The sequence below is a fragment of the Sparus aurata genome, chromosome 6 (genome assembly GCF_900880675.1).
Source record: "Sparus aurata chromosome 6, fSpaAur1.1, whole genome shotgun sequence".
NCBI classification, from domain to species: Eukaryota; Metazoa; Chordata; class Actinopteri; order Spariformes; family Sparidae; genus Sparus; species Sparus aurata.
The window spans coordinates 29,716,651-29,743,011 of record NC_044192.1 but is presented as its reverse complement, the minus strand read 5'-3'; the positions used below and the strand labels follow the sequence as shown (position 1 = coordinate 29,743,011).

General features: G+C 42.6%; 2 protein-coding genes across 7 annotated transcripts; one reads left to right on the top strand and one right to left on the bottom strand.

Moving 5' to 3' along the window:
* Positions 1-179: 179 nt before the first annotated feature.
* On the top strand, positions 180-20,799 carry LOC115583501 (death-inducer obliterator 1-like). 6 transcript variants are annotated; one of them, XM_030420407.1, is made up of 18 exons: positions 180-314; positions 431-531; positions 1,796-1,890; positions 3,833-3,944; positions 4,236-5,298; positions 5,818-6,253; positions 6,709-7,080; positions 8,772-8,991; positions 11,906-12,464; positions 12,583-12,742; positions 12,915-13,031; positions 13,144-13,305; positions 13,608-13,761; positions 13,862-14,348; positions 14,589-14,736; positions 14,857-14,946; positions 15,044-15,239; positions 16,545-20,799. In XM_030420407.1, exons 4-18 carry the CDS (start codon positions 3,863-3,865, stop codon positions 20,186-20,188), a joined length of 7,890 nt encoding a protein of 2,629 aa, XP_030276267.1. In that variant the 5' UTR covers positions 180-314; positions 431-531; positions 1,796-1,890; positions 3,833-3,862; the 3' UTR covers positions 20,189-20,799. The 6 variants fall into 6 exon arrangements, with proteins under 6 accessions (XP_030276267.1, XP_030276271.1, XP_030276269.1 ...); XM_030420409.1 differs by lacking the exon at positions 431-531 and having other exon boundaries at positions 185-314; positions 5,818-5,953; positions 6,077-6,253; XM_030420411.1 differs by lacking the exon at positions 3,833-3,944.
* Positions 20,800-21,020: 221 nt separating this feature from the next.
* LOC115582667 (opioid growth factor receptor-like) lies at positions 21,021-24,848 on the bottom strand. The gene is made up of 8 exons (XM_030418765.1): positions 24,337-24,848; positions 23,363-23,425; positions 23,210-23,242; positions 23,063-23,117; positions 22,855-22,933; positions 22,702-22,768; positions 22,461-22,609; positions 21,021-22,363 (listed from the first exon to the last, which is right to left on the bottom strand). Exons 1-8 carry the CDS (start codon positions 24,817-24,819, stop codon positions 22,048-22,050), a joined length of 1,245 nt encoding a protein of 414 aa, XP_030274625.1. The 5' UTR covers positions 24,820-24,848; the 3' UTR covers positions 21,021-22,047.
* Between the last annotated feature and the right edge of the window lie 1,513 nt (positions 24,849-26,361).

Here is a 26,361-nt window from a genome sequence, read left to right as displayed (position 1 = left end):
TTTGCTATTATTATTATTATTATTATTATTATTATTATTATTATTATTGTAATATCCAAAGTATTCTCATAGCTTGAGACATAACTACAAACGCTGATAGGCTGTGTAATTATCAGCTTCTACTCTTTAGCATACAAGTTGAACAAGTTGTTCCTTGTGTCTGTTCAGTCTTCCTCCTGGCCTGTGGGGGCGCTGTAGACTCAGCGGGCTCACTCAAGACAGTCAGCCATCTGCCGCAGTCAGTTAGCTCCAGCGGGAATGGAAAATGGAGGATTGACCGAAGAGCGAGGGCATGCCATTGGTATTTCTAGCATGTAAGTGGGTAGAATATACCAGCTCAATATTGTAGTAACGTTGGTGTCGAGATACATTTCTATGGGATACTTACGCGTTTCATCGTCTGTTCTCTACGGGGGTTGTCGTTCTCCAGGAATTCGAGGCGATGTTGAAGATGTTGCGCAGGACGTTAGCTGTGACGTTAACTTGTCTACAAACCACGCGATTACATCTTGAGTGTGCTCATTCACATGGGTCAGTTAGATTTTACTATTGCTATACAATTAATGCCTCTTGTAGTTCGCTCTTTGGTAGCGGTGTGGTAATGGGTTGGGGGTTATTTCCATAATATCTACAGGTTGAGGTTGTTTCTAGCTTGCCCGTACTCGTGGTGGCTAATATGGCTAGCTGGGTTTGCTAGCTACAAGTGCATGTTTCGCAAAAAATCAGCCCCTCGTTGTTAGAGGAAACGCTAATAGACCCGAGTTATATAAATTAAGAAGATAATGTGCAAAAGTGTAGGTACCGGTGCAAGAATATGCCATGTGCATCACGCGGCCGGTAATGCAACACAGTTTGTTCGTCTGTGGATTACGTTACGTTGGCTAACAGTAGCTGTTCAGTTGGTGGTTTGGGAGGATGTTGGCTTTGCGGCCATCATTGGTGTCGGGTGTGTTCAAGGAAAAGTCGTAGTCCGTTCTCGTTGTTTGTTGTCCGATTTCTGAGAATATATTCCAACGTATTGCATGCACACTTTTAGGTCACGTTTGCCAATGTAACTGTGATAACGATGCATGGTTGAGATTTGGATTTTAGAGTTTTATCATTGCACATAGGCCCTGTGCAGTTTCCCTCCTTCGGTGTCGAGCAGCAGCCACTAAACATCTGTACATGTATTACAAATACAGCATCACTAAACGTGTAATAGAACTGAATCTGTCACGTTACATGTGGGGAAATTGATTCCAATGCTTGGTGTGAATATGTTATACGCTGGTATTAAATTTGATCGTCGTTAGGGGCCCCTCCCACCTTTCATAGCAACAGTCCCCCCGTACATTCACGTGGCACGGTGTCGTGACCACACGCTCCCCATTGGAGGGATCATATTTAACCAGTTTCAGTGGATTTACTTCATGTGTTGACGGTGCAGTGTGCAAGGCTTATCAATACCTAGATTAAAAGAATTAATATGGATTAGTTAAGGGCGTTATTTATTTTACAAAGGCATTCAACAGTTACATAATTGAAATGGTTCACTCAGGCTTTCTACTGTGAATTGTCAGCACATTTTAAAAAGCAACCTCCTGTGTGCTCATTCATATTTTGTTCTTTTATCCATTTGCAGTTTCAATTGAGCATTTGGGCAATTGAGGAATGCCCCAGTTGGTCCACATCTTAAATTCCCATACAATGATTATGAACACTGTAGTTTTTAAAAGGATCCAAAACGAACCCCCACTGTTGTTTCATCCTAGCCTCTCGCTGACCCTAACTTGTGTTTTCCTCTCTCTGGCAGATCCTTTATCCTTGTACCAAGGCTGATATTACCTGCTATGAAGCCATTGTTTTCCTTCAAGATGCAGTCTGTTTCCCATTTCTTCTGAACTGCAGGTACAGGCATGCATTATGTTCATTATGTGCTCTTAAATCAAGCATTGTCAAGTTTGTCCTAGCAGAATCTTATTTGATGTACAGTTTCCTTAGTTTTCATTTGCAGTAAAACCTAAATGTAGTAAGGATCAATGTAATCCATTTTGTTGTAGATTTGTGAGTGCCTGAAATGACTAGGCTATTGAACATTCATTTTTTGTTGTTGATCTCATCCTAAGTTTTAACCCATAACTTGAATTCCAAATTATTCAAACAGAAAACATTTTCATTTGTAATTTTAAGTGAGAGCATGTTTTGAACATTTTAATTATAATTTTCTACAAAAGTAGCCATTTTCCAATGTTATTTGACCGTAAATTTCAGAGTTAGACTTTACAATGTATGCATGTGATGTGGCTATTTAAAAAAATTAGGCCCACATTTTATAGACTGCAGCAGGCTTAACATCTAAATGATTTGTCAAACCTGTCCCATAAACAGAATGAATGAGATGAGGTTTACTCTCCTGTGTCTTGACACACACATACAGCATGTATTTATGATAGGAAACTTGCACATACTCAACCATTACTGGATTTTTGAGGTAGATACTGAAATGAGTTAGTTTTAAAAAAATCTGATAATGATAAATCAGCTGATGGTAATTTGTCAACACTCTTAACATAAACAGCAATCTTACTGTGTATTTCTTAGAGAAAAAATAATAATTGTGACCAAGATTCGACAGGAGTGGGACATTTTACAGTTTAAAATCAATTTGTCAGTTCTGTCTGGTAGATAAATTATGTAATATAGACAATTAAGAAATTCTTGTTAATCCCTAATGTGACACAGCTGTACTGCAATTTTTTGTGTTAGACTTGTACTAATACAATATATCAGCTAACTCTAAATTGTTTCACATAGTTATTTCAGAGGAACTTGTATATGCGTTGAATTGGTTTTGGTGCATGTATATTGTATTAGACTACATGTGGTATTTTTTAGGTGTAGCACATTTTTCAATATTTCAGGACTCCGTACATCAGAGGTTGTGAATAAGAGGTTTGTATACAGGGTTATGAGATGTCAGAGGCAGTGTTGTATCAAAAATCAGAAGAACAAGTCTCAGATAACTTGGAAATCAAGATTCCTTCAGCTCACAACCGCAACCTCTCAACGCACAAAAATGAAAGTTTATCTGACACACATTTTCAAAAAAGTGACCAAATTCAAAATGCAGCAGAATGAAAAACCTAAGCCAGATGCCAGAAATATTCAATATCAGTATTGTCTGCTAAAGGCAGGCAAATTCACAATTAGCTCAAAGTTGTTTCCAAAAAAATCTAAAATCACAAACTTTGCAAAATGTTCATATTTGCTATAATTATTACATCCAAAGTATCCTCATAGCTTGAGACGTAACTGCAAACTCTAAAAGGCTGATGATGTTATCAGGTTTTACTCTTTGGTGTACAAGTTGAACAACCTCAGAGTTGTTCCCTGTGTCTGTTCAGTCTTCCTCCTGGCCCTGTGTAACTCTAGTCTACACAGCACCAACTGGCAGGGATGCATATCACTTGTATGCATTAATGTTGGCCTTATTGTTTTGAAGATATGTGTTTACATTCCTCCTCTTAGTATTTTATCACTCCTTTTTCATAGCAACCATAATGTGGTTGTTAATTACTCAGTGATGGCAGTGCTATTATATGCTACAGTGACGTCATTGCATACTCTGAGTACAGCTGCCATTACAAAAGATTTGTTGAATTAGTATTGCATGGTGCAAATACGTTTCATATTTGTCACTATTTTGGAGCAAGAATGTCATAGAAAACTACATTTATATTTTTAAGTCCTGGAGCATACCCAGCACTGCCTATTAACTAAAAGTGCAGTATCAGTCATATAATGAACTGTAAAGAGTGACTCATAGCTGGTCTCTTTTGCTCTTCTGTAGTTTGAGAAGTAGTGATTGACTCCATCATCTATGGAGAAGAATGAGAGGCCTGACCTCTGTCTAGCTCCTGTGCCAGAGCAGAGCCAGGACTGTATGGATAGCTGCTCTCAAGGTACCTTTAATTAGCTTCTTTTCCCATTTAATAAAGGGGTGGCGACCTCATAGTAATACTAATGCTGGTGTCAAGTTCTATGATCCGGGAATGACTTTAAATTCACCTAAAAAATTTAGGATTAGTAAGATCATATCCTAATCAAGCAATAATTTTTGAAATAATTTGATTCATGTGTATGCTTAATCACAAAATGATCAGCAGCTTCTTGGCTATGCTGTTATTTTGCACTGTGGGGATTGCATGCTGTTTTTCTTTTGCACACAGCCATCTTTGATCATCTGTTGACAGGTTTTGGAGAAGGGGATAGTGAGCAGAAGGATCAGTTTGACACCGAAAATGAAAATGTGGCCAAAGAGACACTAGAAGAGCCAAATAAACCTTCCAAGGCCTACAGTGAAGTAAAGAAGACTTGGGGTTTCCGACGGTCCACTGTTGCAAAGAGAGAGATGCCAGTAGAGGCAGCAACCGACAGCCCTGAAAATCGCTGTCCTGTACGCCGCAGCGGCAGGCAGTCTAAGCGTACGGACAAGCTAGAGGAATTCCTCTTGACTGCCAAAAGAGGCTCAAGAAAGAGCGCCCCGCCCAGTCTGGAAAGTGGGGATCCTCCCTCCCAAACTCCAACTGATGCAGAGACTGCCTCAGAGGCCAGCTTCGATGGTAATGCTGACACCAAGGCTGTAGAGGACAAGGTGGAGTCCCCTGAGAGAAGAACCAGAAGTGTTGCACGGAAGCCAACGCAACGGCGAACTCGAGGTGGTAGGCAGGCACGAGGAGGCGGTAGAGTGACAGTCAAAGATGAGGGAAGCTCTGAGAATGAGGAGGATGCCAGAGATGTTTCTGATAAGGACCAGTTACTAGAGAAAAAAGATGAAAATAGTTATCCCAACCCTGAAGATGTAGAGAGCACTAATACCGTACTGCCTCAGCCAGAGCCAAACTCCGAGACGAAGACGGGGCCCGTCGAGGAGACGAACGAACATGACAAAGTGGAAACGAAGGAGACCGATGAAGAGACTGAGGAGGATGGCACAGACGAGCCTGCAGCGATATCAATAAAGCGCGGACCAATAAGAACTTACATAAATAAAAAGAGGGCAGCTAATAAGAACACTCCTGCTGTTAAAACTCCCGCTTCTGTCAAGAGGGAGACCTTGGCCAGAGCTGCCCAAGCTTCTGGAAAGACAAACCAGCCCCAGACACAAGAGGACAATGATGGTGAAGATGAGGAGGAGGAGGATGAGGATGAGGATGACTCCTCGACATCTTCGTCTTCATCATCGTCTGAGTCGGAAGATGGAGGTTATGACCCCAATGCACTTTACTGCATCTGTCGACAGAAACACAACAAAAGGTATATTGTTCTCCTTTTATACATTATTGCTTTTATTTTGATCAATCAACAATGAACATATCACATTTAATTGCTGCAACTACTGATTATTTTCATTATTGATCAATCATTAAGTTGTAAGAATGTCAAAGAAATTGTGAAAAATGCTCATTACAGCAACAAGTAGCCCAAAGGAATGTCTTCACATTACTTCCTTTTCCAAGCAAAAGTCAAAAACCCACAGACTCTTAATTTAGAACCATAAATGATAAAAACAAGCCGCACATTCTCACCGTTCAAGGAGCTGGCAGCAGCAAATGTTTGACATTTTTACTTGAAAAATGACTGAAACGATTAATACATTCTCAAAATGGTTGCTAATTAGTTTTCTTTTGATTGGCTAATTGATTTATTAAGTAATTGTTGCAGTTCTGTAATGATTTTTTTTCTTTCCCTCAATGTTGGCAAAGGCAACACAGGCTAGAGTTCAAAGCATGACTTTGAAGAAAGATGGCACTGTAAATGTTCTGTCCTTACCAGGTTCATGATCTGCTGCGACCGCTGTGAGGAGTGGTTCCATGGCGACTGTGTGGGCATCACTGAGGCTCGGGGGCGCCTGATGGAGAGAAATGGCGAAGACTACATCTGCCCGAATTGCACAGCTAAGAAAAACCAGGTGCTTAGACCGGCCACATCTATCCTCTGTCCCGGCACAGAGATCGGGAAGCTAAAAGCTGAAGTCTCGACTTGTACTCCTGCTGTTTCTGCTCCAACTACTGACTTTGCTGCAACTGTTCAGATAACCAACACCGGTGGAGTTGACCCCAGTCAGTCAGCTGTTCAGGCTGTGGCAGCATATTTGTCCTCCACATCTGCTGGAACCGAGGAGAAGGGAGCAGAGGACCTGGGCATCAAAGGCAGGATCGAGAAAGCTACTAATCCAACTGGGAAAAAGAAGATAAAGATCTTTCAGCCGGTAGGTAAAAACTTAAAGGCTTTGAATGATGGTGTTATTACGAGTTAAGCTATTAAATCATGTCTGAGATGTTCTGTTGTGTCCAGTGTTTCATAGTGCATGACAAGTTTTGATCTGATAATCTACATTTATATTATTAAACTCCAAATCAATGATTTCATGGAAGTTCCCCATGAAATGGCATGAGTGTTATTCTTGTCTTTTAGAGAATACACATTAGGACCCAAAAAGTAGAGGTTTCCGATTTTAAATCTTTATGTGGACAATGCTGAAAGACATTGCATCAGGTAGACTGCCACTGATTCAACTGACAACTGTTTTGCTAAATTTAGTACACATTTTAAAAATCAATACAATGAGCAGTAAATTCAGAAAGCTGGTGTTGTGAAAACATTTCATAAAAGGGCGTTACTCGTCATTAGTGGTTAATTTCATTGTGTACTGACTTGGAGCAGACTCTGCAGCAGCCAGCCCAACCAAAAGCAGCCCAGGCATCGGCCCCGACTGTGGGAAAGAAGGCAACACCTGCAGCGGAGCAGAAAGCACCAAAAGACGCAGAGCAGAAAGTGGCATCAAATGTGGAGGTGAAAACAACACCAACAGCACAGGTGCCGGAGGAGAATGCTGGGCAGAAGGCTGAGGATGAGTCTTCCCTTCCCAAGTGTATTGGGCCTGGCTGTGATAATAACGCCCAGCCAGACTCTGTGTACTGTGGTAACGACTGTATCCTGAGGCATGCTGCTGCAGCCATGAAGTCTATCACTGATGTCAAAGAGCCAAAGCAGAAGGAAAAGGCCAAGGCTCCGAAAACCAAGACCACACCAAAGGTAACTCAGCCCGTAGCCTTTATCTCTTCTAAAGCAAAAATGTTGAGGCCCTCTGTCTAGTGAGAAAAGCTGTGTTGGGTTGCGGAAAGCATTTCCTTACAAGTTGTATTTGAGTGCCAAATGATCTCTTTTAAGGTCATATTAATGATTAATATTAGACATTTGAAGAAATTATTTCTTAAAGTGCGCTGTCTTGTTTGCTGAATGTATAGCTTCTTTTTAGTGTTCCGGGGCACTGAATCCATGAGTCTGATGTTACTATTGACATACTTTTTAATGCCCTGTCTCTAAACAGCTTTAATCTGAAAAGAGTGCATAATTTGCTGCAGGGATGTGACCTGGAAAGTTTTTGTGAGACTGGAAATAGGCATGACAGAAAACTCACGTTCATGTCTATTCAACAATAATAACCAAATATTAACACACAAATTTATATTTGGAATTCAAAATACTATTTAAATATTCCCATTTTGTGATTTGTCGTGGCAGTATTTAGACAAATGTCTCTTTACTGCAGCTACATTTTAAATGTGACAAAGTCAAAACTTGGAAGTGGAAATACTTAACAATTGGTAGCTATCAGCTGCTCCTATCTGACGTCAGAACATCTTGGTGTTTAAGTGCCTGTTTAAAGAAGCACATTTTGTGGGTTAGGAGCCTAATTTTGGTCTTAGCACAGACTGTTGTGATATAAAATCTTTCGCACATTTATATGATTAAAGACGTAGGCCAATAGGGCCCCATCTGCATTTCTAATTTCTGACATGACAGGGAAATAACTCTTGAGCTATAGGCTTGAAATATCAACAGTATGTAACAGCCTGGGCCGTATTTTTGTTTGTACTGTTATTACTGTTTTGTATGGTTTTAATTTTGTGCTTTCTTTCCGCATCTTTTATTAGTCTCATATTAACCTAATTTTGCCTCTGCAACAAAGAAAATTCCCCACAGGAGTGAGCAGTCCTGCTCTTGTGTTAAATACTCCACTTGTCATTTGTTGCTGTTAGCACTGATTGAGAATCCCTGCCTATTTCATGTGCTTTCATGATTGTATTGTGATCTCATTATTCTGACGGACTTCTGTGAGATTGAAGATTGGCGGAGCGAAAAAACAGTAATGAACTCTAAAGCTGCATGTCTCACCCTACATGCATTATAATCTTTAATAATTTTAGGTAATGTGTATGTTAAGGGAAACAATCTTTATTGGGTTTGAACTTAATATCTTCTACTTTTTGAGGAGAGCCTGACAATGTTGAACTTGCTTAGTAATGTACACTACCCTCTTTTTAAGAACTGTTTGGCTTACTCTTTAAGACCTGCAAAGAATAATTAAATACAAAGTGCACAATTTTCCAAAAATCTATTGAGGTCTACAGAAGCTTTGATTCTTCATGCAAGAAATGTTAAAATGGCTACCAGCCAGAGCCTGGTGTGTGCAGAGATGCCATTAATATACTCTAAATTGTTCAATAAAGACGGTAACTACAGTGGTCATAAAGAGGGGGAGGAGTTTTGTTGATCAAGGACAGATTTTTACTGCATTTGGCAGTACTTCAAAATTTGAATCTATTTTTAAAAGCAGACATGGCTCAAGTCAAACTGTTTATTGATTCAAGTGTTGATCAAATGATGGTCCCTGAGTGCTGTCACTAAAACGTCTGAATGTGTGTTTGTTCCCGTCCACCCAGAGGGGCGGTGCTGGTGGGAAGAAGGCGCAGAAGAGGACCCGGGAGGAGTCGGACAGCGAGGAAGACTACAGTCCGGATCCAGACGAGGACGACGAAGATGAGCATAGCGAGGAACACCCGCCCCCACCGGCCACTGCATCCTGGTCCAGCGACCATAATTACATTGCAGTAACACCAGAAAAGACTACACCCATATCACCAACAGTGTTAAACAAAAAGTGTATGTATCTCTTTGAAGGTCTCAGGCTGTTGTTAAAACCACATTGTTGTTTTTCCATAAGTGTGGTTCCTGTCACGCCAACATGATTTAGACGTGATCCGTTCATTTGTGGATGAACATGAGAGCTCAGGAGATGAACTCAGCTGCATGTTAGACTTCACAATGATCTGCAAAGTGTTGTGATTTTGATAATGTAAGGGTTTGATTACTTAATGAAATGTTGGCGCCTGTGGAGAAGGTAAGTAATATTTGTGGCTGTTGGTAAGTATTCAGTAATCAGTACATATTTATTTCAAAAGGGGCACTCCACAGATTGCACTCAAGATTGTTTTATAAATCGTGGTGGGGGGGCATTAAACTTGTGATTGCAGTAATCTAAAGGCTGCTGTTACTCTGGAAGAGCTTTGCAAATCCTGAAAACCCTCATCCTGATGATTTCACCAGGCGAATCTCAGCTTTGGTGCCTTTAAATTTCTAACAAAGGCTGAAGGCAGAACTTTGAAAGATTCAGTCAGCATTTACCAGATGGGGAAGGTCTAAAAAAAAAAAAAGATACTTGTGCATTATGGGTAATGTAGTCTTCAGTGAGGTCTTGTTTTTGGGATCTTGACCTATGCCATGTACTAAAATTGAGAATGGTTTAGCCTCAGCTGTTACAGTAATGACCTTTTTTTTTTAATTTAATCTGATTCTTGGAACCCTTTTCGTGCAATACTAAAGTGCTGGAGTGCCCCTTTTGAAAACTGCGTAGTTGAACTGTAGGGCTGATGAAAACCTATAAAAGAACATGTGGTAGAAATGAAGAAAAAAAGAAAAGGTCTTCAGTAACGAGAGCTCTCCCCAGAATGCTATACCATGAAGAGGTATGGATGTGATGAATGGGCTGGTGCTTGTGTGTATATGTGTGCGTGGGATTTCAAATGACCTGCTCAAGTCTCCACTTCCCGGGTTCATCACCTCAGCTGTTGGACCCATTAAAAAGGTCTGTCCCCTCCCTTTCTCCAGCAGGTAGGTGTCTCAGAATTCCCCCATGTTAATGTGGACTGAAGCTAACATGGCTCATATTGAGCTGTTAAGTACGACCTTGTGTATATTTTTCCGCCATTAATTTTGTGGTCTTCTTTCAAAGTTTTTGATTCATATTGAATATGATGCCTCACTTTTCAGTTGGAAACTGGCTTTAAAATAAAAGGTGATTTAACAGATTTTAGGATGACTCCCTTGATTATGTGAGCAGTGTTGGCTTGCTGTAGGATATCCTGACCAGTTCGACTTAAACAAGCATATACATCTGATAAATCTACACACACTGTGGGGACGTGACACTCAAGAGGCCCCCAGATGGTGGAAGACCAGAAGGAAGCAGTTCTGCCATGGAGACCAATCCAACTGGAGGGACTGCAGTATTCGAGTTCAGATCGGCTACAGAAGAAGAAAGAAGCTGAAGACTTGGTTCAGAAGAGGGAACCCCAAGCTCGAGTTTCTCACACACATTTTTGCATCTTATATATATGTATATATATTAGGGGAACTTTTGTTGCGATGAAATGTGGACATTTAACCTTTCCTTTATGAGAGGTCATTGAAGGCACGAGAATTATCTCAATTGATAAGATGGCAAGTGTTAATCTGAATTGAATACATCCCCTCAGGTCAGATCAGTATGATTGTTGTGTGATTAACAGTAGACAGAAATTATGGCTCATTGATTTTTGTAGCCTATATTATGCTGATTGATATTGTGATTGGTGGGACAGCCTATCTTCAGAAGATGATTGACTGGTTGGTCTTGGTCTCAGAACTGTTGCTCTACACAACATATATTTTTTTATATTTTAGGACCTGTATGGTTTGTGTGTTGAAGTGGGGGTAATGCTTATACTAGAACTATATGCAGTAACTTGGACGCACTAGAGGAGACCGTAGCATCTGCAGATAACAGTTTGAAGAGATTTGAGTGTGTATTGCCATATAATTGTGATTCTTATTGGTCGATATGCTCTTTAAGATATATTTGAAGGTAGTAGTTTTCAAGAAATGTATTCATGTTTGCCTGCATAATCAATTAATTCAAGACCGACTCATTAGGACCTGGCTGGGTACTTTTGAGGTCAGAACTCATTAGCTGTTGTGACAGTGGCTAGTTAGAAGCTGAGTTAATGATATGAGGAATGTCAAAATGTATTTCATAAGAATGAGCAATTTATTAACTTCTTTGTTCTTCATTCCTTTTATTCTGATCCACATAGTCTATGCACGTAGTGCAGTGAACCATTTATGCTTTAGTAGGCAGTGAAAAGGGTGGGCAAAACATGTGCGCTACAGTAACTGATGCTGCTGGTTTCACAATCAAATAAGAGGAACCTGGTAGTTGTAGTCTTCAGTAACTGCTGACAGTTAACAGAGTTTGCGCAAGACTGAAGTGCATCAGCGCCTTTTCTCCTGTACCGACCCACGTGTGCCAAGTTGTCTACTGAGGTGGTACCTGTATGCCCTTCTCGCAGATCATTGCCATCCATTAATGATTGGGAAGAAAATACTTTCTCAAATGGACCTACAGAAACAGCTCAATGTATCCGCTTTCCACTGCCACAAATAAAGAAGGGCTTTCCAACTGCCCAGTTGTCAACTTTGTGTTTATTTCAGAATGTTTACAACAGTGCCCAATGTGTGCACACAAGTAATGATGTGAAAGGTGTTCAATGTGTGATCAGTTGGTGGAGGGCCTCATAAATTTTGCAATGTTTCACTTTCTGATTGCAGGTTTTTCAGCTGCGAAAATGTGTTATAGACCAGAACACTACATTATTTGCAGCGTCAGTAAAATACTGTCACACCACATGTTGCATCTGCTTTTATGGTAAATGATGGCATGTTTTAAAATGTTGTGTCCTTGTTTTGTTCTTGTTCCCAGCTCCTCCCAAAGAAGAGAAGCAGAGTGAAAAAGAGCAGAAAGAGAAGGAACCGGCCCCGGCTCCTGAGAAACCCTCAGCATCAGCAACACCAGTCAAAGGAAGCAAGAAGGCCCCGATGACCAGAGCAGCCAAGGTTTCCCCGAAGGACAAGAAGCCTTCCTCTCAGACTAGAAGCTCAAAGGCATCCAAGAAACCTGCAACACCGCCTAGTAAAACTGGGGCGAAGTCCAAGAAACCAGGCCCGTCTCCCGTCCATACCAAGTCTCTCTACCCTCCAGGTCCGATCCACGTGACAGGAGCGCTGAGGGTCACCAAGTCCAACTTCACTATTCCTAAGAAGCAGCCACAGCAAAAGGATGTGCCATCCCACAGTCACTCATCCTCCAGAGTCCCATCATCTCCAGTTTCTTCAGCCTCTTCAGCTCCCTCCAGTCACTCTTCCTCCAGACCTCCACATCCAGCCGCTTCAGTGCCCCCTGCGTCTCCCATGCCACCTCCACCCAACAACCAGATGAGACAGAACATCCGCCGCTCGCTGACAGACATCCTCTACAAGAGGTAAGTCCCACAAAACCTCTTTCAGAGTACTTAAGTTGTTACTAAAATACCTGTGGTAAATGTTTGGCTTAATACCTTTTAAACAAGCACCGATGTTTGTTGTGTTTGCTAACACCAGGGTGAGCGACAGTGATGATCTGAATATGACTGAGAGTGAGGTGGGAAGGCTGGCAGTTGCAATTGAAAAGGAAATGTTCAACCTGTGCCTTAGCACCGACAGCAAGTACAAGAATAAATACAGATCCCTCATGTTCAACCTGAAGGATCCAAAAAACAAAGTGAGTCAAGGGAAACGTGCATGCTCTTATGTTTATAATCTAGTACACATGTTGTGATTACAATGTTGAGCATATACAGGCAGTTCCGACAGCCTGAAAAGCCTTTGTTTTCTGAATTTACTTGATGTCAGTCAAGTTGAGATGTTAATGCTGTGAGGTATGTTTGTCTCAGGGCTTGTTCTACAGGGTGGTGGGTGGTGAGGTTAGTCCCTTCAGACTGGTGAGACTGAGTGCTGAAGAGCTGCTTTCCAAAGAGATTTCAGAGTGGAGGAAGCCAGATGCTCATGAGGTAAATACTGCTTCAGTTACACCAACCACCAAGCACAGGAGAGTTTGTAGTTAAACAAACTGTTGTAGAGTATGTGTACGATTGCTACAGTGTATTTTGTCGTCTCCTGCAGACACAGTCTCCCAGTGCAAGAGCCCATTCGGGGCAGTCCAAACTGGGCAACAGGCATGACTCTGGCTCACATAGCATGGATATGGAAGATGCTCCACCAACATCAGATGCAGATGTATGTATCTCTGCCAACACTTCCTCTGCTCGCATGGCCTCTGCTGCAGTAAGTGGTGGCATGCTGTCTTTCTTAAGCTTTCACACTTTTCTTTCTTTCACCTCTGCACGGGATTCTTAGCACACAAACTGTTAGAACAATCTGGCAAATACAGCTTAATTATCTTGCCAACTATCCTGTTCTTCAATGTAGTTTCTTCCTTTTCACGAGCTTTGACTTACTTCCTTCTTTTTAAGCATTAAACCCACTTGCATCCACCATGCACCAATTACAACATTGTACATCATAATAAGACAGATTTATAGGTGTTATGTGAAAGATTTGACAGATTTGTTTCTCTGTGTCCACAGGACCAAGACGAGTCTCCTTCAGCTTCAGCTCAGCCCTCTGCTGTGGAGGGGAACAGTGGCGGCAGCATGCCAGACATTTTCAGTAGCATGCTCAAAGACACTACTTCTGAACACAGGACTCATCTCTTCGACCTCAACTGTAAAATATGCACCGGTAAATAAGAGGCTCAGAAGGTTACAGTCATCCAGTGGATTAAACGTGAGTGCTCAAGCAACAGATAACTTGACCAGTGTTTTTGAATTCCACCCTCTAGGTCAGAAGACAGAAGACGAGCCGGCAGCTAAGAAAGCCAAGCTGACAAAGAAACCTGAAACCAAGTTGCCCAGACAGGAGTTGCATTCATCCAGGTCTGGGGATGTCTCTCCTGCTGGCCAACCACAGGTCTCCACAGCTTACCAGCACTCGGCCCCTCAGTCCTACCAGGCTAACCTGGAGCCAGCTGTCCCAGACTCACAGCCGCAGCTTCATCAGGAGGAACTAAATATGATGCAAACATCTGCCCCCACACCTGTCATCCCTGCCGTGTCGTCTGTCACCATTACCCGCAGAGACCCGCGTATGGCCAGGCACAGCTCTGGTGTGACTGTCACCTACACCGCTCCAGAAAAACCCATCAACAGCTCAATAGAACCACTCCCTGCTCCTGTCAGTGCTCCAGCAGAGGTCCCACCCAAGGCACCACTGCCGATGCCCCCAGCTCCACCACCTTCAGTAGCTGCGTCCAAACCATCAAAAACAAGGTGCTCAATCACACCACAGTGTTATGAATTAGCTCATCCTGGCATTTGGGTGTATTGACATTTGTTAGCAGCATATTTTGTGTACTGTGTGCTAATATTGCGTGAGAATATATATGTATAATTCTATTTCTAAACAGGATTCATAAGGCAATGTTGTATTGTTTCAGAAAAAGACGCATAGAAGATAAACTGTACAGCTTCAGACTTGGGTGTTTTTTTAAAGATGATTTTGTTTTACAGTACATCTGAGCCTCCTCCTGAGGGTGAGACGGCAATCTTCCTCCATGGTCAAGACAAGATTTGGAAAGGACTCATTAACATGCAGGGGGTAGCAAAGTTTGTGACCAAGGCTTATCTGGTGTCAGGGTCCTTTGAACATCTGAAGGAGGTTAGTTATTTTTCTGTGGTTATATGGCTCATACTTAACTTTAAACTCATGATTTATTGAAAAAAGAAAATACTTTGGACAAGCAAAAGCATCATACTTAATGTTGTCAATGTTGTGCAGGATTTGCCAGACACCATTCATGTTGGGGGACGTATATCTCCAAACACAGTTTGGGACTATGTTGGGAAACTGAAAACTTCGCTTTCTAAGGTTTGTTCAGTGAATTTTTTGTATAAACCCTTAACATTTTGTATTTAAAGGCCCTGTATCACTTATACACCGGTGTCTGATCTCTCTGTGTTCGCAGGAACTGTGTCTGATCCGTTTCCATCCAGCCACAGAGGAAGAGGAGGTGGCGTATGTTTCTCTCTTCTCTTACTTTAGCAGCAGGAAGCGATTTGGTGTGGTGGCTAACAACAACCGTCGCATCAAAGATCTCTATCTCATCCCTCTGGACGCAAAGGACCCATTACCCTCCAAACTCTTACCGTTTGATGGGCCAGGTAAGCATCTTAAGGGATACACAAATACTTTGGTGGTGACATAAACATAAATATATCTAAATGTCTTTGCTGTTACATTTAGTTGTTTCTTGTCATTGTACTTGTGGTGAGTATATTTAGTGTAACCTTTGTTATTGGAACCAGGTTGAAATGAGAGCTTGTTTGATTCATGGGTTTGTACTGTAGGGGGCACTCACACATCTTGTTGAGTTTGTCCTTGATAACCCCGTCAGTGCATGTAACAGCTGCTGTGATCTCTGCTGTGTATCTGACTTTGTATCACTCATTTCTAATAAAGGAAGTTTGAATCTCAGGTTGGTGCCATTTGAGTCCAGTTTCAGCCTTTTGTTTCGTAAGACTTGGCTCCTACATAAACAGAACTGTTAAATCAATAAACTGCTGTGAGGTAACTGGTCACTTATCTTATCCCTCACTGGTGTTCATACAATGTGTTGCACAGCTGGAATGAACCATAAATGTTCTTAACATGTCCTACTAAATGAAGAATCAGCTATCTATACTATAGATATATACTTTTCAACCAGTGATTTTACAACATTGTTAAGAGTACACACATAACTACCCAGCTGTGGTAAGTACAAAGGTTGTCCTTCTCATCAGTAGATTTATTGCATATTGTGCCTCAACAAGAGAATATTGGACGTGTGAGGTTATTCCCTATATGAAGAGAGTAGAGAGTTTAGAAATAAACATTTACACATTTCAAATTAGTCTGATGTTTCTGTGGCCTGGCTGGTAGTGATCCCAAATGAAATTTCAACAGGAACTAATTAACCAGAATAATATTGAAGTGTACCATCTGTTACTGTCTGTCTCACATTTGTTTTTTGACAATTCCATGATAGAGTCTAGTGTTGCCCGGTGAATGATTCAGAATCATTTTAATTGTGTTAAGTTTGGCTCTACAAATCACCTCGGACACCTACCTACACACTATTTATAACAAATGCCTCTCAGCCGTTGGCACGTATTTACCAATGTCAGGCTTTTGCTTTGGATTTTGAATTCAATACATTAAATGCCTGCTGACTCTGGCTGAATTATAGTCTAAGAAACCTGCACATTCATGTACATTATCATTTATTGTAAAAAAAAAAAAGGATACACTTAAAACGTGATAAGACTTAGGCTTCATAACTAATAAAGCCCATTAGTGCTACTGTTTCTCTCTGTGTGTATTGGGGAAGCTCTCATTTCACCCGTGTTATCTTTCTGTAAAGTCTATTTTGTCTAAATTTAAGTATACAAATCCTCTCTAAAACTGCTGCTTTGTCTATCTTGCAGGCCTTGAACCAGCTCGTCCAAACCTCCTCCTTGGGTTGCTGATCTGCCAGAAGGACAGAAAGCGATCTGCTTTGATGCCGGAAATCGAAGAGAAAAGGTCCAAGACTCAAACCAAAGATGCCGATGACACTGGTCTTCCAAAGTCATCTCTTTTGGTCAAAGCAGAAAGAACCACACGACAGAGTCTTGAAATCCCTTTCAGCACGACTCCTCCAGGGTCACCCCCATCCAGCTCCTCTGAGAACTCAAACAGCACTGTGACCCCCTCCTCCATCTTTTCCCTCATTTCCTCTGTCAAAGCTCCAGCCATATCCACTACTACTGGAAAAGACTCTCCATCGTCATCCACTTCTGTTGCTTCCTCTGCAGCAACTGCCTCTCCTCTTCAGACTATCCTAAACACTCTTTTTAGAAAGAAAAAGCATGACTCTGAAGCTTCCAACTCGCCATCTGATCAGGGCGGGGAACTCTCCATACCCCCCGCTACAATGCTAGACCCCATTGTGCGGCAGTTTGCACAGAGTTCAAGAGAGAAACAGGTGGAGGAGGACGAAGATGACCGACCATATGATCCGGAAGAAGAATATGACCCCAGTAGGGGTTATAGTGTGTCAAAAAAGCCTATTGAAGTAGTAAGCAAACCTGAAGTGTCTAAGCTGCCTGAGGTGGTGTCAAATGAAGGTGATGATGTGGCATATGACCCAGAGGATGACTCCCTCTTTGACGATGTAAAAACTTTAGTACCTGGTCTAGCTAAAGCTGCAGCTGAACCTATACCTGATCCACAAAAGATCTTGGAGAGCCTTAAACAGATTGGTGATCAAACATTCCAGAAACAGGAAGAACAGCAAATGTTGTCTTCCGTGACACCTGCTGCGTCATTGACACTCCCAGAGACGCTCGTAACTCAACCAACCAAATCCCTCTTGGCCAGTACTCAGCTGCTGCAGCTTGGCAAAAAGGTTGAGGAACTAGTGAAGTCTTCATCAGTCGCTCCCTTGATCAACCAGAAGAGAGATCCCCGTCAGAGCAGGGATCCTCGCCAGGCTGCAGCTGTCAGGAGGCCATCTGATGAACCTGAGGAGATGGAGGAGACATCTTCTTTCTTGCCGGAATCTACTCCTTTAGAACCTGTGGCTCAAGAGCCCGAGCTCTCTAATGTAACTGAACTCCCAGACTCCTCACAAGGCCCAGAGACATTATTGTCTCAAGAGGAAGTGAAAAGCGAGATGCTACCCTTCATGGACTCTGTCACGACGGAGGTGTCAATTCCATTATTAGGAGAGGAGGTGGAACCTGATATGGAGGTCAACTACTTGGATGAAAAAGAAGTAAAAACTGAGGAAGCTGAGCCAATCAAGGAGGAAACAGAGATGGACAAGTACAGTATTTGGCCAAACGCTGCCAGTATTTTAAAAGCTGCTGAGGACTATGAGGAAAATAGTCAAGATATACCAACCACAAGTTATTATGAGCCTACGAACACATCCACAATAACTTCAACAATACCAGTACTCACTCAGAGCACAACAATGGTTGACACTGAATCCCATCACATGCCGCATCACATGTCAGCGTCAGGCTTCGACAGCAAGTACCGACCTCCAGCTGACATTCCGCCACCGTCCAACTTCCCCCCGCAACATCTGATGCAGGGTCAAAACCTGATGATAAGGCCTCCACCAATGTCTTTGCCACCACCTATACAGGGTCTTCCTCCAATGTCAGGCCCCCCTCCTATACAGGGACCCCCACCCCCAATCCATGTTCCTCCCCATGTACGGGGTCCTCCCCCCATGCAGGGTGACAGCAGCCAGCAATACGGTCCACCTCCAGCTGCATATCCTCCCTATCAGAACCAGTGGCCAGGCACACAGCCACCTCTGCAGCAGCAGCCTCTTCCTGGACCACCACCTCAGAATATTATGCCTCTCAGAGGGCCACCACCACCATTCCCTCCAATGGCCCAGAGAGGCCCTGCACCCCGAATATTTGATCCCTCCATTCCCCCACAGCGACTTGGACAGCAAGGCCCCCCTCCAGGCATGCCCCCACCTCCTGCTTTTGATGGACAGAACAGTTTACCTCCACCTAGATTCTCTGGACCTCCACCACCATTCAGTTTCCCTGCAAACAGAGGTCTCCCTCCACCCTTCACAGGGCCACCTCCTGCTCACTTTGATAACAGACTCCCTCCTCCGTCCCACTTCCCAGGGCCTAGGGGCCCCCCGCCATCTCAGTATGGTGACCATGGGACTCAACCCTCGATGGTAGACCAACCGCGAGGTCCCGCAGAACTGTATAATAAAGACAATTCAAACTCCTTTAAGCTAAATGTGGACCAGAATCCAAACTCTCTCCACATTTTTAAAGACAATCAGGCTACCCCACCAGGTCCAGCTTACCGAGGACCTCCACCTAACCAGTATGAGGACAGAAGAGGACAACCTTCTGGTGGCGAGATTAGTGGACAGCACTTCAGTACACATAACCAGTATGGGAGCTCAAGACCACACTCCTCGCCACCACATAGAGGATCTTTTGATGAGCACAGAGGTCCTCTCCTTCATGAGAATAGACCCCACCCATCTCACCAATTTGGAGGATCGGAGCGGTACCGCTTAGATAAATACTCTGACGAGGCTCGACCTGTTCGCCACAGCGGGCCGTTACTGCCGACTCCTTCAGAGGCACCCTTAGGTCCTCCAGCTCGCATGGGAGCCCACAGTCCAGACCAGCACAGGGATGACCACTGGCGCCGCCACTCTCCTGAAATGAGAAGGAGGAGCAGCTCCACCCGAGAGGACTCAGAACCCCGCAGTGGAGATCGCTTCAGTCGCTTTGAGGGAGGCCACCGAGAACCTGCTCCTGGTCCCTCACAACCTTCTGAAGAAAGGCCGAGGGAGCTGTCTGAGGACCGCCGGAGGGAAAGAGAACGGGAAGTCCCCCATCCTGGCAGGCCGTCCTGGGACAGGGGCCAGGTAAAGCGGTGGAGCAGAGAGCGAGAGTGGGATAGAGGCAGAGAAAGGGACCGCGATCGGGAACGTAGCCGAGAAAGAGACCGCAGCAGAGGGAGGGAGGGCGAGAGGCACAGGGAAACAGAGGGAGAGCGACACAGGGATCAAGACACAGACAAGAGGAGAGACCGGGAGAGAGACAGGGAAAGAGACAGACCCAGAGATTCTGACAGGAGGGACCATGACCGTGACAGAGGGAGGAACCGTGAGCGAGAGCGTGACCGTGATCGGGAGCGAGAGCGAGACAGGAGACGGGAAAGATCCCGGAGCAAGGAACGCGACAGGGACAGAGACCGTGGGAAAGACCGGGGCAAGGATAGAGACAGAGAGAGGGAGAGAGATAGAGAGAGAGATAGGGACAAAGACAGAGACAAAGACAGAGACAAAGACAGGGACAAAGACAGAGACAAAGACAGAGACAAAGACAGGGACAAAGACCGAGATAAAGACCGAGACCGAGACAAAGACAGGGACAGAGACAGGGACAGGGACAAAGACAGGGACAAAGACAGGGATCGTCGGGAAAGGAGCAAAAGCAGAGAAAAAAGAGAGGAGAAAAAGGACAGTAAACATGATACACACAAGGAGAGTGATAAAACTGCAGAGAATGACAAGAGCATGTCTTAGTCTCTGTTTTATGGACACTAAATTACAGTTTTGAGAGACACTTAAATCTTTCACCGGTTGAAGTCATCACTGTAAATGTAGACGGACAGTATTTCGTTAAATTTCCAGTTTTTGTTCCTACTAGAAATAAAGTTCGACAATGTTTGTAATTGTTTTTGTCACTTAAAAGTTTCTAATTTTCTTTCATCACCTTTGAAAAACAAAAAAACCTGAAGGCCATCTAAGTTGCTTGTGTTCAAGATGTATTACGTCGGTACAGAGTCCTATTACATGTACCTTTCACCTGTCAAAGCATTTTTTTAAAAAAGAAAACCATAATGTAACTGATTAACACACCATTTGCAATATGTAAATATGAATGTATTTCTGTATATACTGATGTTTTTAATCATACTTTTCTAAGTAGAGAAATTAAAAGCCATATATCTGAGATGGATAACATGAAAGATAAGGCAACACTGTTTACCTGCATATGTGTGTTTATATGTCCAGCAGGTTTGAACGCAATGGCTCCAACTATCTGCAGCATACATACCCCATTTATGGTTGTTAATGAAATGTCCTGATTTTTTTTCTTTTCCAACTCAACCAATTAAACCCGTTTGATGACATGTGCTCGTGTCTGTCGTTTTATGTATAAGACAGCTTAGCCTCCACATTGTTGTTGAGTAAAACAAGCACGGAAGAGTTGATCTTGGCTGGTAAAGAGTCACATGACATCTCATTTAGCCCAATGCCAGGGTTGCTTTTGTACCTACTTGCTGACTTTTTGGCATCCATACACTGCATACCTGCATTTGTCAAAGCACAGATCACACAAACCACTGAGAAATGTTGTTGGAATCAAATCACTTTTTTATTTTTTATTTCTAAACAATCAAAAAGTATTTGTTAGAAATTAGCACAACTTATATCACTCAAAATTAAGGACAACTGTATCTCCTACTTCTTTACCATTCAGTCACTTTAGTGCAGTTAACCAATGATGTAAGTCCCCAACATGAAATTCAGAGTAGAATTCACCTTATTTTACCTTAAAACTACTGTTTTACAGTATTTTGATCAAAAACTGACACAAATGTTACGTGAATCTTAACAGGTCAATGTAAATAATTAATTAATAAAAAAGAATTACCTTTAACGGGAATAAAAACAAGTGTGAGGAGTCTATGTAACGTAAGGCATTTTGGTGTGAAACAGAGCATCCAAACAAGAAAACAGCAGATTTCAGAGAGAATTACGAACAGCCGTTTCATGCTAATCAAGTCAAACAGATGCTCAGTTATTACAATTCTTAATTTGTGCCACTTAGGCACACCACACCATAGCATAATATGAAACCTTTGAAAACAAAAACAGTTAATATAAAATGTTAGGAAAAACGTTTTCATGTCTATTTGTCAAGATTAAGGCAGCTACAAGGCACTTTAATGTAAAAACCTAAAAAAAAATTTGCTGACTCTGGTGGCAGTTCCAGACAAAGGAGCACCGTTGCCCTCTACAGTAAAGACATCAATGTGGCCAGCATGTGCATTTGCTTGGAAAGTGAGTAAAATAAAACATATTTTCTTTGTAACAGCTGCAAACACGGCTGTTTGCAGGATGCATAGCAAAGAGGTATCTAATCACTGAAATATGACCAGGGTGAAACAATGCAAGGCGCTGGTGCCATGCCCCCTTTTAAATAACCAGTTGAAAGGTCCCTGTCGTCGGTTTAAGTGGCAGTGAGATTCTGAAGCCAGCCGTCTGATTGTAAAGCAACACATTTCATCATTAGTATGCAGTAAATACTGTATAGAGTCAGTATCGATTAAGGGGCACGGTGACAGATTCTTCTTCTTTCGTCTTTGGTTTTATCTTCATGGTGAAAAACTCTTCATTCCCTGCTGGGCCTCAGGCCTCGACCAAATCCTCTGAATTTTCTTTGGGCACCACACAAACTCATCTTGACGGTCATACTTTGAGTAGGCAAACTTGAGAAGATTCCTGCGTTCCTTCTTATCGAGGACAGCGAACACAAAGTAGTTGAGCACACTCTCCTTGACGTTGGGGAGCTGTCCGTGGACGAGAGTTTCCTCCAGGAAGAAGCGGACCAGGGGGGCTTGGTAGTGGGCGTAACCCAGGTTTCCCAGGCACTTCAAGATGCGGGTGATGCGCAGGTTGTTGTGGGTGTGACTGTCAACGACAAGCAGTGAAAAGGCGGACAAAAAGGAGATTATTGGGAGCGCTCGCTTCCTTTTAGTGAACAATATGCTTACAATTCAGAGCTCACTTGTCGAGGTTGTTGAATCTCTCTCTCCAGTTGTGCGCCCTCTTGACTTCTCCTGTTTTCTCATCACACAACTTGATACCATAGAAGTCCAGCATGAGCACGTAGGACTTCAGCAGATTTTCCTTCGCACTGCTGCTATTCAGAAAACCCTGAGGCAAAGGTAGAATGTCAGTCAGAATATTTTTTTTTTATTACTTTTAACCTTTTCTTTTCTTTTTTTTTTTTTTTTTTAGCAGTTTACCTGAATTTCTTCTTTTGTCAGGGGACTGGCCTCATAGTTCACCCCTGGTTCTTGCAGTGGGAACAACCTTTTTAGAGAAAAATGTTTTTAAAAAAATGGTGGAAACACAAACTGAACACTGTACATTACATCTGTGATTATAGAGTGATGTACCATTGAATGTAGGTGTGTACATGCTCCAGTGCGTAATAATTTCCGGCCCATTCGTCGTGGAAAGTGTGGATGTAGACGCCTGTCGACCCGAGGTAAATCAATATGTAAACAGATGTCGATGTGGTTGCACAGAATAAGATGAATACAAATAAAGAGCCTATCTCATTGATGTCGGTGGACTCCGGTGTGTTTGTAACTGTAGGCTCACCATCAGGCTCAGAGGGCTTCCATCCGAGGTAGAAGTTTAGGTTAGGCTTGTCATCCTGTTCAAGCAGAAGAAGAAGAAACGATGCGGACATGTTTTGATTTTAGGTTCATAAGCGTGTCATATGTGTCATTCACGCAGTGTACTTACAGATACTGGTCCTGTCCAGCGTTGTGACCTGTTCTGTGGGGAGACATAAAAGAACAGTGTTTGTGGACACGGCGTAGGCCTGAACATGGGACAGTGTGTGTTCGCAGTAGCTATACGTGTGTGTGTGTGTGTGTGTGTGTATTTAAAACTTACAGGGTAGTCATGCCTGTAGTTTTGCATGTCTTTTGCAGCACTTTCAAATCTGCTGAACTTGTACTGGTGAAAAGAAGATAAATGCATGTCAGTTTAAACTCAAGACATTTAGTATTTACTGGTGGAAATGTAACTAAGTACATGTACTGTTGTGTACTTGAGAACAATTTTGAGGTACTTGTACTTTCCATTTTATGCAACCTTATACCTCTATTCCTCCACATATCAGAGGCAAATATTATACTTCACTGTGTTTTTCAGCTTTAGTAACTTAGTTACTTCTCAGGTTACCATTTGTCCAACCTGTCGTGTTCAGTGAGAAAACACACTCCATCTTTAAGTCTTTTGAATTTGAAGTGTTCCTTTATGAGTTGATCAAATCCTCATACATCTTAAGCAAAATAAGTGATTTAAAAACGCTCGTGGTTTAGCAGGAAAATTCAACGTCACAGAGCTGACAGCAGGCTGTAAGTGATGCAGGGATCTCCCGGGACAGCAACGCTGCAAACACACGATGACTTTAAAGAAGATGACGCATTGTTTTGGATGAAACCACCCGACTGTGTGTACAGTCGACCTCCTGCAGATGGAGTACTTTTGATAGTTAAAGCATCCAAAAACTGAAAACAACATCATTTTGACTGAAGTCAGGTTCTGAATGCAGGAGAAAAGTGTGGAATTAGTAGCCTACTTTTACTTTAGTAAAGGGTGTAAATACTTCTCTAACACATATAGTAGTCATATTAGGTCTAAGAACAAACACTGCAGTGGATTCTGAATAGTCATCCAGGTAAAAAAAAAAGTGTTGAAAAATGTAATTGTCCTTAAATTGCAGTAAAGTCACTGTCATCATATAATCCAATTATAGAGTCACCACAAGATCACAAACAGACACGCCTCAAAACACAGCACATTACTGTAAAGTGAAAGCAGCAGCGGGTAAGGCCTGAGCTGCGGGCCTGCGGTGTACTCACTGATCTGGACGCTGCTGACCGCCTGTTGGGGCCCCTGGGTGGGCTCCTCTGGGTCTCCCCAGTCTCCCATGATGAATCATAACCGCAGTACAACTCATCTGTGGTCTCGACTCTGTACTCCCCTTCGTCAGCTTCTTCATCACCCTCGTCATCTGTCAGCTCTCCGTCGGAGGCTCCGGTCCTCCCGGGGATGTCCCCGGGCCCAGGCTCACAGTCGGTGTGGCCGGGAGGTCTGACCTGCTCCCGGTACTCTTTCACCGGATCTGGATCCTCGTCGTCGCTTATTTCAGGCACTTCTATGCTTTTGACGGGATCTTTTCGCCAGCCTAGTGCTATAGACCATCCACGAAAAACGCATCGCCGTATGATTAAGAATCTGGCCCACAGCCACTGCAGCAGCGGGTACAGCTGCGTGGAGGAGAACCAGGCCATCGTGGACACAACGTGTCTGCCGAGGCCGAACAGCACTGACACGATCCCCATCGGAGCTCACTGTGCCGAACATGAAGTCTGTTTCACTTTCACTTTAACTCGGGCTGTCGTTGACGGCCTTGACACAGAATAGAAACCTAACTAGAGACAACCACCACCCACAGACAGGAGGGTGACATCATCGGATCATGTTGTGGGCTTGTGACTGGAGCAGAAACAAGCACAGTTAATAATACAGTGGCTGAAAAGTGAAGATGTTACATATGATAAACATTAAGAGCCGAGTTCTGGTTGTTTTAACAGCACGTGAATTACTTTGGGGTCAAACTGCCACAAGATCAGCTGTATGTCCAGGCAGCCTGACATAGAGAAGACATGAGGGACACACTGACAAGCTGAGTGGAGCTGTTTTATGTTTTGATGGGCTGTTTTTGTGTGTGTTTTTTTTATATTCTAAAATAAGTCCCCATCTACTTCAGTTGTGGCAATGACCGAAAAACACATGACTACAAAGTTTAAGGCCTCAGTATCAGTCAGTCAGTCAGGAGTGAGAAATATGAGCTGCCATGACTGCAGCCATGGTCATTTCATTAGGACAATCAATAGATGAGCAGTTAGACCTCGTTCAAATCCAAGCAAGGCGTTTTATTGAGACTAAACTGGATAGGTCACCGGTGGATATGTTCATGCGTTTTTAAAAGAATTATCTATCTGCACCAAAAGCTTTCCCTCACAAACTTAAAAACCTTAATTTTTTTTAAATCAAGATTCATTTTCATCGAGTTTTTAGCACCTCAAATTGTGTAGATAATCCTTTAAATATGTTAAAACCCACTTATTTATTAATTAAGCCTAAATTTGAGGCAAATCTCAGAATTTGCACAGTAATTAATAAATGTAGGTACAAATTAAGGGTTACCTATAACGTCACATTGTGCATTCTAAGTGGTTTTTACCTAACCTTTGCAGAAAACCCACGAAAATCTCCTCAATATTATAATCCTGAATATGAGACACTACAGGCAGTATTTCAGGCTTTAGACAGAAGAAAAATCCCAATCGCAATATCACCTTTATCTAATAAACTAATTTGATCGATTTGTCAAATATTTGAAATTCACGTGTGCATTACAGCAACTGATCCCACAAAAGCCTACTTAATGTTTAGTGATTTTTAAACATCAAGGCATTTTATCAAGGTATCTCTGGATAAAGTTCCAAATTTCTCAATTTAGATGAAGCATTTTTGTGTATTTTCAGAAGTGAAGTCAGCTGATATATGCTGTTTGAGAAAAGAGTAATACAGGTTAATAACTTTTATTATAATGCACACACACACACACACACACACACGCACACACACACACACACACACACACACAACCATCCTCTCAACAGGTGCCTTCACCAGAACAAGGCCCTTCTCTCTGAAGGTGATGTAGGGGAATTAAAGATGATGTCTCTGCCCTTTTGGCTAATAAGTCTCAAATGACTAGCTGCAAAGTTCAGGCCTGCTGCCCTCTATCACACTCGACATTATCCCGCAAGTTGATATAAAGCATTTTTAATTAAACAGGCGTGTTTAAATGTTGT